This window comes from Sebastes umbrosus, chromosome 14, assembly GCF_015220745.1.
Source record: "Sebastes umbrosus isolate fSebUmb1 chromosome 14, fSebUmb1.pri, whole genome shotgun sequence".
NCBI classification, from domain to species: domain Eukaryota; kingdom Metazoa; phylum Chordata; class Actinopteri; order Perciformes; family Sebastidae; genus Sebastes; species Sebastes umbrosus.
Genome location: NC_051282.1, coordinates 6,579,753 through 6,592,581, shown reverse-complemented (window position 1 = coordinate 6,592,581; position 12,829 = coordinate 6,579,753). Strand labels below are relative to the sequence as shown.

General features: G+C 39.2%; 1 protein-coding gene across 1 annotated transcript; it reads left to right on the top strand.

Annotated features, from left to right (window-relative positions):
• Window positions 1-4,404: 4,404 nt before the first annotated feature.
• On the top strand, window positions 4,405-12,753 carry LOC119502346 (V-type proton ATPase 16 kDa proteolipid subunit-like). Its single transcript, XM_037793269.1, has 3 exons — window positions 4,405-4,657; window positions 9,105-9,288; window positions 11,542-12,753. Exons 1-3 carry the CDS (start codon window positions 4,582-4,584, stop codon window positions 11,744-11,746), a joined length of 465 nt encoding a protein of 154 aa, XP_037649197.1. The 5' UTR covers window positions 4,405-4,581; the 3' UTR covers window positions 11,747-12,753.
• Window positions 12,754-12,829: the final 76 nt, after the last annotated feature.

Below are 12,829 nucleotides of genomic sequence, written 5' to 3'. Positions count from 1 at the left end.
TTCCCGCACACATACTTGAAATATAGATGTTTTAGACATGTTCTTATCTCTAACCTTACAAATCTTGATGCCGTCACTCAGCTCTTGGATGTATTAATGACGACCCATATGGCACCCATCATTGTGTCTTGTATCAGAAGGTGGGATGGCCCAAGATCAGCACGTTTATCTATTTATCTATAAAGGAATACATGAAAAATTACCACCTTATTTATTGTCACTCCTGTGTCTAAGACATACTCATAACACCTGTTCTCAGGACAGGCTTACACTAATTTGGTACAAGGTTATATTGATTTTAGGTGCTATAGTTTCACATAATATGCTTGTATTTTTATCTAATTTTTACACCAACGCCAAGGTTATTTTAAAAAGCATTTATTTAAAAACTTCTCATGCTTTTGTCTAAATGTATATATATTTAAATCTGGCTATTTTATTATGTTTTTATGTCTCTACCATTATTTATTTTTATATTATTTTTTCTGTACTCAGGTCTCACTGGTGAATGAGATACTGATCTCAATTTGACTTCCTGATTAAATAAATGATATATAGATGCGTAAGAAAAGTAGTAAGTTCAAAGACAACATGCATGTCTGATCTTCTCCACTTGAGAACTGAGGATCCTCTTAGTCTACATCACCTTCAGACTTTCTGCATCATTTTAACTTCCTTTTTTTACTGAGCGTTAGCTGATGCATGTGGTGTAATGGTGTTGAAACAAACTGTTCTGAAGGTCACAATTTCAGTTGTAATTTATCATGAAAACATGTCATTGAAGCATGTTAGTGGAGCTCTCATTTACAGGGAGGAAGAAATCCAACCGGATGCCCTGACCAGTCAGTAAATCAGCCAGCAGATGGCGATGTGGATACTGTTAGATTATAGGTTTACTGGTACTTAGAAATATATTCATCCATCCATCTGCAACCGCTTATCCCGTTAGGGGTCGCGGGGGGGGGCTGGAGCCGATCCCAGCCGACATTGGGGGAAGGTGGGGTACACCCTGGACAGGTCGCCAGTCCATCGCAGGGCTGACACATAGAGACAGACAACCATTCACACTCACATTCACACCTACGGGCAATTTAGAGTCAACAATTAACCTAACCTGTATGTCTTTGGACTGTGGGAGGAAACCGGAGTACCCGGAGAAAACCCACGCTGACACCTATATATCACTGTGTTATATACCTGCTGGTTACATTAGACTTCTGTAAAATACTAGGGTTGCAACCTCTTAGTCAATTAGTCGACTAAGGTTTCTTTACTCGATTAGTCATTTTTTATGCTTCTTTCATGCTGAATGTCTTATTTCTTAGAAACTCATGAGCACATCTTTGGTAAACGCAAGATTTAAAGTGGTGCTTTTGCATGATTGGTTGTAGAGAAACTCAGTTTTACAGATCTGTCGATTAAATCAAATAATCGATCAGTTGACAAAATTGTATGATAAATAATTCAAATAAAACGCTACAAAACGTATAGAAACATACAGTCATAGAGGACAAAATCAGCTTTATGACTGAAAGTTAAGTAATGTAATTATGATATTATAATAATATTTCACAACATCTAGTATTGAGTGGGCTTAAAACACACGACAGTGTGAACATTAAAATGGTTCAAGTCGTTTTAAGTTTTTTAAAATACGGGCCGCAAAGCAAAAGAAACTCCTTTTATGAACCCTCCCAAACAAAAACATACAGTATTGTCCTCTTACTGTAAAAGGAAATGATTGTTAGGAGCAAGAACAGGTCACATGATTGAGCTCTGACCAGAGCTAATAGCTTTTCTTTATGACATGCAGCAGCAGCAGAGAGGCTGCTGACAGTCATGTGTGTGCAGCACATTTTCAGCTGTCTGCTCTGCTTTCACTTTTCACTCCTGTATGAGATTTAAGTACATTCTCATGACACAATTGAACCGGTCAAAGGCCTCACTGAGTGACAACTTTACACACGTAGCACTGAGAGATATTCATTTTATTTTTTTCTTCTTTAATCCTCTTTAATATGTTACTGTATCATGCAGTATCTGCCTTGCTGCATGATACATGTCACCCAGTAGTGTAGGTGTTTTGCCCCCAGAATATAAATGACTTGGGAATGTCCTTGTTTTAAGGCCTGGGGTGTAGACCACAACATCAACCTGATAACATATAAGAAATGAAATGGAGGCGTTGATAAGACCCCATCTTAGAAAATTCAGAAAATCCCTCTTAAGCCCTTTTGGAGCTATAGAGTGACTTTATAACTTAGCTTTCCCTGTCAAGTAAGTTTTAGTGACACAACTCACCAAGGCAAACTCCTCTCATTTAATTTGATGCTGTTGACTAGAGTGCAGTTAGTATTGTGGTCAATACTATTGGAGCCAGGGAATAACTCTGCTTTAGCTGAGGACTAATTCAAAATCAAGATTTTAGGTTCAAGACGGCAGAGAACTCAAATCTATGAAACAAATTAATATAAATACAGCTTGTAAAGTTAGAAAATTCAAGTTGTTTATTGTCACTCAGGTTATACAAGTACAATCGTGTCAAATGCTTTTACTGGGAGGTTCCATAAAAGAAAGAAAAATAAATAGTGAATACACAAGGACATATACAATATAATACAATAACATATAAGAAAATATAAGAAGCAATAAAATATCAATTTAAGAAAAAAAAAAGACAATAAAGAGGTTGTATATTGTAGAGGGGTTGGATTGCACGTTGGGTTTGTTATTTATTTAGTATTCAAGTAGAAGAGTATAAATATATTATTATATCAATGCGCATATATTTTCTATTTGGAGTAAGTAAACAATGTAGTCTTTGTACCTACAACAGCACAACTCACCAAGTTTCAGAAGAAAATTAATGTTAGCTTATTGATTATCAAAAGTCAATTTAAATTTCCACAAAGAAAAAATAAGATCAGTCCTTCATCCATTTATAATGTTTGGCTGATGATCACACATGCTGGTGCAGCAGGTGAGGATGACACTTCAACAAGACATGTGACTGAGGTGAGTATCAGACATCAGCTGCAGGACAGAAGTCCAGTCAAAGTGTTTATTTATGTGCAGCTGTTTGGGGCAGATGTAGTTCTTCCACCTGCAAACTGGCAACAGTGTTGTGTATTGAATCTAAAAGAAAAAGTAAACACATTGCTGGTGTAATATTCAGGAGCATAAGTGATGTAACTTTATGTAAAAACTTTTGCTCTAATCTCTCAGAATAAGAAGGTTTTTCTAAAATATGGAAAATATTTGACCAACAAATCCCTATGATGGATTAACTTTATTATATCCTCTTGCTGGTGTTTTATGATCCCTGTGTTGGTTTTATTTGTTCTGTTTTTATCCGCTGATTTAAAAACAAAAACAAAATCTGTGTTGTTTTTATCCACTCCCCCCCACCCCCTTGTAAAGCCCTTGTTAAGAAAAGTACTATATAAATAGAGTTTATTATGATTATTACTCTTAAAATGCGCACTGTACATATTTTCAAGGAGATGGATTATTAAAGGCTAAGACAAGGATCATGACATATTGGTCTTGTTAAAAAAAAAACATCCTTCAAACCAAAACTGGGATCAAGATATAAACCTCAATAAAACTATATAGATCACAAAATTTGATAACCATCAAGACTCACTGAGGGATGCTGTGTGAGAAATATCCATTTTAGGAAACTAAATTGTGTAAATAAGGTAAAATAGGATCCGGTAGATAGAAAAGAAGCCCAAAAGAAGCATAAAAATGTGAATTATGAGGTGACATGACCTTTTAGCTGACATTAGATTTTACAGTGTCACCTTGACAGAGGCAGCTCCAGGATGTGTCTCCAGGTCAGTCAGTCAATTTTAGTTTGTTTGACTCCTAATGTTTATTTAAATTAACCTATATCCCTCCCAGGTTATTTACATGGTGAAAATAGGCCTATAGGCCCTATACAACATACTGCTGGATATCATGTGCACTGTGTTACTGTGCTTTCTGCTCGCCTCTATATTACTCTTGTTTATTTGTTGTTGTATTTTTTAAATTATAGAGCCAACCCTGTGTTTATGCTCTATTTTACTATCTATTATAGATACCTACAATTAATACGCCAGCATGTGAACCAGACTGCAGTCAGTACACTTGCAGCAGAACATACCATAACACACACACACTGTACAAACTACTCACATCATATGATGGTGGCATTTACAAACTGCTTTACCATGTGAAAACCATGTGAAAACTGCTTATTAAATGAGAATAATGTTCTACAATATATTCTACAGTGCGATAAACAACAAGGAGGTTAGATATTTATAGATATTTATAGATATTTCGACCCTTGTTTTGTGTCGAGCACCCCCGCGTCCACACGAATGGATCGGTCCGAGATGGCTTGGTCATGTGACTTTTTCCGTTTCGCCATTTTCCTCCTCTACAGTTTCTCCTCTACAGCACCGGTGCTCCTCTCTCTTGCTGCCTAGTTGTGTCGTCCTCTCTCAGTGTTTTAACCTGACCAGAGCTGACGGTGAAAAAAGAAGATAGTCTTGTCTTGTAGCTGTATAACCACGAGAGAAAAGGTCGAGCATGTCTGGTGAGGAGAGCCCCGAGTACGCGCCTTTCTTCGCTGTGATGGGAGCCTCTGCGGCCATGGTGTTCAGCGGTAACTACACAGCTCCTCCATCACCTCACACCTCACACCTCTACTGCTACCAGCTTAGCCAGATGTTCAGTGCTTGTGACGAGATTAGAGACTGTCTATAGAGAGTTGGATGTTAGCTGAGTCGGTCACGGCTCACACACCTGCAGGTGATGAGAGGCAGAGAGGCTGCTGACCACGAGCTATCTGTCTCTGCTCTCACACCGTAGCTATAGCTACCTCCTCCTGTACCAGCCTGGTTATATCACATCAAGCTGTGATGCTGTCTGCTCGGTGACGCAGACCCTCGTTTGAGGTGGCAGCTGCTCCCTTCAGACCGCCTTCAATCTGACATGAGGGAGTTGTTTTACTGCACAGAGAGATCTCCATTATTTAGAAGATATAAATGCCATTCTTGTTGGGATTAGTTGGAGTCGTGTTCCCCGTTGATGTGTTGTATTACAGGAGGGCCAGCAGCATCAAGGCCTACACATCATCAGTGTGGGGACATTAAAGGGAGAGTCCATCCATTCATTCAGGTTTAGAGGTAGAGGTGGTGTGGTACACCCAGTCTGTCAACGATTAGGATTAAACATCATCATACTCTTACAATGATTTTTTTGGGGAGTACAAGCAATCAGGTGATGCCAATTTTAGCAGATGCAAACAACTGTCTCCATAATGTGGAAATCATTGATGATTTCATGTTTCCCGTTAATGTGTTGTATTATAGAGGAGGGCCAGCATCATCAAGGCCTGAACATCATCAGTGTGGGGACATTAAAGGGAGAGTCCATCCATTCATTCAGGTTTAGAGGTAGAGGTGGTGTGGTACACCCAGTCTGTCAACTATTAGGATTATACATCATCGTGGTCTTACAGGGATTTTTGGGGGAGTATAGTCAATCAGGTGATGCCAATTTTAGCAGATGAAAACAACTGTCTCCATAATGTGGAAATCATTGATGATTTGATGATGACATCAGGTGACACTTTGTGGAGTTGACAGAGTTGGCTCATATTTTGTTTTTTTATTTAAGATTAATTACAATACCTAAACCTGGGGTATCCACCAATCCAATAGCAGTTGATTAGTTGTATTACAGGAGGGCCAGCAGCATCAAGGCCTGATCATCATCAGTGTGGGGACATTAAAGGGAGAATCCATCCATTCATTCAGGTTTAGAGGTGGAGGTGGGATACAACCAGTCTGTCAACAAGGACATAATAAGGATTATACATCATTGTGCTCTTGCAGTGATTTTTTGGGGGAGTACAGTCAATCTGGTGATGCCAATTTTAGCAGACGCAAACAAACTGTCTCCATAATGTGGAAATCATTGATGATTTGATGATGACATCGGGTGACACTTTGTGGAGTTTGTCCATTGAATGAGTGACAGCTCATATATTGTTTTTTATTTAAGATGTATTACAATACCTAAACCTGGGGTATCCACCAATCCACTGGCAGAACTCTCTCTTTCCTAAATTCAAAAGGTGTATACCACACTGCATGACACTTGGATTCATTTTAATGTAAGGTAACATTAGGCCAGGGATTGCCGTGGCATTAAAAACTGAGCTAGTGGCCCGACGAATGTAACTGAAACACTAAAGAAACTGTTTAATATGGACAACTGTCTCCATAATAATGATTTGATGATGACATCAGGTGACACTTTGTGGAGTTTGTCCATTGAATGAGTGATAGAGTTACTGTATATTTTTTTTTAATTTCAGATAGTAAATCTAGAGATGCACAGATTTTTGATCTGGTCAATACAATTACGATACTTGGAATCTACCAACCCAATACCAGAGCTCTCTCTTTACTACATTTAAAATCTGTATACCACACTGCATGAATCTTGGATTCATTTTTTATGTAAGGTCACAGGGATGGCCGTGACATTAAAAACGGAGTTGGTGGCCTGTCATGCTTGGATGAGTGTAACTGAAACCCTACATTTTATAGTGACATTGACAAAGAAATGGTGTTTAATGTGGATCAGTCACATTCTGGCTGACACCCAATTGGTTCGGTGCATCTGTAATTAAATCTAAATTAGTTATTGTAATGTAGAGTTAAAGACTTCTTACGACTATGTCTGTTTTGTAGCTCATGTATACCTGTTCAACATCAACTACGTGTCAGGACTGCACAAACTTTAGTCTGTTTGAACTGTTATGGTTAGGTAAATAACAAATAGCAAGATGTAAAAAATGTCTTATCAATAATGGTTAGGAATATTACCTCTTCATCTCGCACACTCATTTTGACACTGCTATTGTTCTGCTGTATCACAGAGCAAATGGAAAACACACTAGACTCTGTTATAAGCTATTTGCGGCCTACACCATAGGCACACAGAGACACCTACAGCTTTGAATCAGTAAAATATTATAATACCCCTCAGTAAAATCTACATGGGTGCTGTTATAGTGTCATAACAGTTAATTGTTCATGATGGAGACGGTCCAGGATTTCTCGAGGTGACACTCGATCAAGCATCCAGTAGGCGTCATCTGTGTAAGGCTGAAGACCCATTGGACATGTGATGTCCATCCTTATTAATTATCTATGGGATGCACAGTGCGGAAGCAGGCGGTGCAGAATTAGCCCATGATGCATTGAAAATGGGAGTTATGCTGTACTTTTATGCAAATAAGAACTGCAGAAAAGTGGATAAAAAATCATTTATTGAAGCTTCCTCTTTTCTATGGCCTTTCCCTCCCTGAATATAAAAGAAAAGAGCTGCTTATTGGAGAAATTGCTGGGTTGCGTATATTCACACAATACTAATACTAACAATTGCCTGAAGTCGATGAGTACATAGCCCTAGAGTGTCAACACACCTACATCAGCAAGTGAGAAGTGGTGTTGTGTGATTTATTATTAAATTGCCCCAGCAGTCTTTATAATAAGCAGGGAACATCCTGTATTCAGAGTTGCTCTCTTCTTGTTGTCATCAAAGCCACGTATGATAATCAGTAATTGGTCTGCACAGATTGATGCTCTCCAGGTAACAAAGAATAGCACTCAACACTAGTGCTGGTCAACAATCTGTGGAGAAGAATTGCCCCGTGTCGAGTAACGTGTAGTAGATGAACCACTACATGACAAACCCCCACACGTGGCGTGATGTGGGTTGCTTGGTGAAAGAAGGGTAAATGCGAGACAAGTGATTAACTTGCGGCCTGATATTGTTCAATCAACACCTCTCTGACAGTGTCAACAAAAACTGAACTTCTGTCTTCTAGTCCTTATTTGTTCACACAGTTAAAACATGGTAAAAGACATACGGTATTTGAGCTCATGGGAGGAAGGCTGCGTTCACACCAGAGCAGGTGGTGCCGCTTAAAACGCAAGTCCTCCCATTCGTTTTGAATGGGGATAATGCACTCGGACTGTGGCTGCGGAGGCTGCAGGAAGTGCTGAAAATAACGCAGCGGACTGGCGGAAAAGTAGAAAAATAATCAACTTTTGGAGAAACGCTGCGGTGGACAATCATGTAAATGCCGATCCAGAGTTGTACATCCCAGCCATGAGGGAACAAAAGACGTTAATTGTGACTCTCCAACACCGCTGCACAAACATGCGGTGAATCGCAGCAATGCCTGATCTGGTGTTAATGCAGCCAAAGGAAGCCAAGGGGCTTATACGAAGTCCTCTCCAATACAAAACAATTAAATCACATATAATTATAAACATCAGACATAAAAAAAACTTAGAAACTTAGAATCAAAATCAAAAAGAAAATGTTGATATGATATATGTATGTATATATTACTGTAGATTATTTTAGATTGTACAGGTATACTGAACAGACTATAACTGGCAACATGCTTGTGTTGTGTGATGTGACAAGCAGATACGAGTGAAACATTCCCTTTCATCAGTGCAGAAAGGGAAACTTAGAAGAACCTACCATTTGTGTCATTAGTCATGAAAATAGTCATATAATAAAGTATTGAAGTGGGCGAGGTTATATTGGGTAGCAAGTCTATAGAGTACAACCGTTAACCGCTTTTTAAAATGTGTTTCTAGAGATGGTTTGTGAGGAAACTTTAAAAATAAATGCACTATTGTGATTTGCAAGTAAGCCTCTTTTAATATATATATATATATATATATATATATATATATATATATATATATATATATATATATATATATATATATATATATATATATATATATATATATATATATATAACTTTCATTCCTCAGTTATTTATGGCTGGGTGTGAGAAAACTGGCAGTCAAATATCATCTACTGTTTAATTCTGTCTGTTACCTGCACGTCGGGTCTGATATTGATCCACAGCATGAATCTTTCTCATTCAGCTCCATCCGAATCCATATCTCGTCTGAGTTGTTTTGTCAGGAATCGTTTGTAAGTGAAGAATGAACACTGGCTGAATCGAACATGATGAATTAACAGCAACTCTCTCCTCTCTCGCTCAGCATTAGGAGCAGCGTATGGGACGGCGAAGAGCGGCACAGGCATCGCCGCCATGTCTGTGATGCGGCCAGAGCTCATCATGAAGTCCATCATCCCCGTGGTCATGGCTGGTATCATCGCCATCTACGGGCTGGTGGTGGCTGTGCTGATAGCAAACAACATCTCTGAGAGAGTCACCCTTTACAAGTAAGATGAACCTCTGATACAGTTTCACTCATTTTTACATTAATAGTGTACAGCATATTATTTCTGCTCGTTGTTTGTGTAAATTGAGAAACATTATTTCACATCTTCTACATAGTTTGCTTTTGAGTTGAAGCACATAACCTCCTTAACTCACAAACACAATAAAAGAAATAAATCCTCACAATCAAGTAACCAGGAAGGCATTTATTAGTCAAACAGTTCTAAAGCTATTTTTAACCACTACTAATTCTGACCACCTGATGAAGCCTTTTATCTATTTCGATCAACTCCAAAGAGAAAAACATCTGGGCCTTGTGCTCGCTAAATGTCTGATGTCCCTCGTCATGGTACATTTCCTGTGTCCGGCTCTTTGCTGTGTTTTACTGAGCAGGTAGTGAACAGTCAGAACTTGTTTTCTGAAGCAGTTTTATGGACAGAAGTGTAGACTTGATACAAAAACTTTCTTTGATCATGAAGGCCAGTGTTAGTGTAAAATCCTCTGGTTTATCAGTGAAGTGTACAAACTACACTGCAGACTGCAGTCTCTACTAACAGTGACAAACCGAGTGACGGCTAACTCATATGAACGCCTCTAAAGCGGGTTAATGCGCATTGGTAGGTCTGCTATATATTCATCTGGTGTATGAAATGTCTGTATCCTCACTATGATAATCTGGTCATGGGTCACATCTCTGGTTGCAACTTCAACGTAGAGGTTTGTGATGTTTATTGCAACTTCAGCTGCTGGCTTAGCTTCGACACAGCTCCGTTCGCTCACTGGAGCAGCTCCAGTCTGCGTTCTTCTTTGCCCGTTTGTGGCGCACTATCCTTCAGTGGCGTTGATGGGCTATTACTTGTGACGTGTAAAGGCTGTTACACATAGGCGGCTTTTTTTTTTCTGCCGATTAATTCGCATGTCAATATATTTTTTCGAACTGTTGTTTTGGTCAAGAATACTTTCACACAGAACACGAATATTGCACGGCAAAAAAGCAACATACTTTTTTTCCGTAACAAGGTCGATTTTCTGAGCTTTCGCACCGTGAATAAAGGCGTCAACCAATTAAGTTGTGCGGAATGGGTTGAGTTGCGTCTTTATTTATGAAACAACAACACACAGGCTCGAAGTCCAAACCAGGGTGGCAAACTTAATTACTCTTTTCAACCTTGACAAAAGCAGCGCAGACCAGATCCACTCTTTCTGTTCTTACCTTTCACAATAAAAGCCCCAAACATATAAGATATGCAGGTGAGTATTTTGCATTTTTGTGTCGTTTATTCATCACACCCCTGGATTGTAAAGACCTTTACTAATCAGCGTGTGGGACGCTGAGTGAGACTACAGAGTGGTGACTACAGACAGAGAGAGGCATCTTTTTTAACTAATTTATTTTATTGGCAATTGGATAAAAAAAGAAGAAGCAACAATTCAGATAATAACCACAGCCGATAATCAGTCGATCCCTAATCTCAACACACACCCCTGCTGTTTTCAGCCTTTCAAATATGGAGATTATCTTCTTTTCTCTGTTTTATGTAAGAGATAATGTACAGCGAGCCGGCCGTTGTTGCGAAATAAACCATGACAGGGCGATGGGGTTTCCCGACGCAAAGTGAAGGGGTCTCTCATCGCCCCTGAAGGGGTTTATATGACAACAATGACCCGCTAGCTGTACATTATCCCCATTATAATTTGACACAAAAATGGCAGTCCAGAGTCCGACATCAGAACTGTGTCCATAGCAACGGTCTGTGATATCTTTATAGCAGGACGCTGCTATGTCTAACAGTCCGTAGAATGCTGTGATTGACCAATCAGAATTGAGTATTCAACAAAGCGGTGTAATAAATCATATTAAAGTGAATACCTTTGGGTTTTGGACTGACAAAACAAGACATTTAAAGACATCCCCGTGGACTTTTAGAAACTGAGACTATTTTCTGATACTTTTTTGACCAAATTTTTTATCAAGAAAATAATCGGCAGATAAATCGATAATTAAAATAATACAAACTAATAGTCAAGTGTGGTTTTATGTGATGGGCGGGGTTAACTAGTCGCCTCAAATCACATTTGATTGGATAAATTTATGTTATACATCCCAGAGTTCCCATTATTTTTATATATGTATATATATAAACTTTTTACAGGATGAGAAAAGATGATTGCTTTGACATATTTATTGTATTATCATATCAGTCAGTATTACCTTGTGCGATGACGGCGCTCTTTTCTTCATTTCTGTCCAACAGGAGTTTCCTGCATCTCGGCGCAGGTCTTAGCGTGGGCCTGAGCGGTCTGGCGGCCGGGTTCGCCATTGGCATCGTGGGTGACGCCGGCGTGAGAGGCACCGCCCAGCAGCCCCGGCTTTTCGTGGGCATGATCCTCATCCTGATTTTCGCCGAGGTGCTGGGGCTTTACGGGCTCATCGTGGCCCTCATCCTATCTACAAAATAAGTGTCCGCATCAAACACCATCTCATTCATTCCACATCGAAGCAGCAAGAACAAATAGGAGATTTTCACCTACTTCCATTACACCCCGTGGGTCTGACAGGATGGGATGGCAAACAGAAACATGTTGGCGGTCGACTTTGACAGCTGTGTCCTCAGTAGATGTGATCTATCCATATTGTTTAAAGCCATCCAGTTGTGTCAGGTCTTGTGAGTTACTGAACGGGCATGAAGATGTATTGGTTGTTGTGGGATGATGTGTGGACAGTCTGCTTGATTTGTTGTCTGATCTTAACCTGTACAGTGAACCAGAGTCCCTCCACCCCCTGTAAATGTAGTAACCAGTCTGTGCTGTGAGTGTGAGTATCAACGTTTACCCCTCTGCCCACACCCCTCCCGTTAATTTTTGTTTTCTGTTGGTGGTTTTTTGATTGTCCTTCTCCGTTTCGAGACTGCTGAAGAATCGTGCACACTAGTATTTTATTTTTATCATGTTCTTTTCGGGGACCATTTTTTGAATCACAGTGGTGAGGAGCTGTCACTACATATTTTTTTTTCTCACTATTTATGGAGAGTTATGAAGATTTTGACTTAATGAAAATGTCTAAATGGAATAATGTTTATTGAATACCCTATATACATAAAAAAAATATATATAAATTATCTGTGTATAGTTAGATTAATTGCACTGTGGGTAATTGTTCTAAGTGCTTGGAATTCCTCTGGATGTAGTGTGATTATTAATGGAGGATGTCCACATGTTGACATGGAGTTGACAGTGTGTGTGCGCATGTATGTGAGTGTGTGTGTGTGTGAGAGAGAGAGTGAATGACCTGAGTGCATAATGTGTGTGCAAGTCTTTATGTTTAATATGACATTCTCAAACACTAGTATCGTTTACCTGTAGTGCTGCTGTCTTGATTTTTTTGTTTGTTTGTTTTGTTTAAGGTGAGAGCTCACTGTTCAGCCATGCCTGTCAGATTTCCAAATAAAACTCAACCTCCTCCAGAACATCACTGTCAAGCCTTTTTTTTTGGTCTGATATCAATGGGATGACTGAACTTGCAGTACCAATGACATTTAGGCT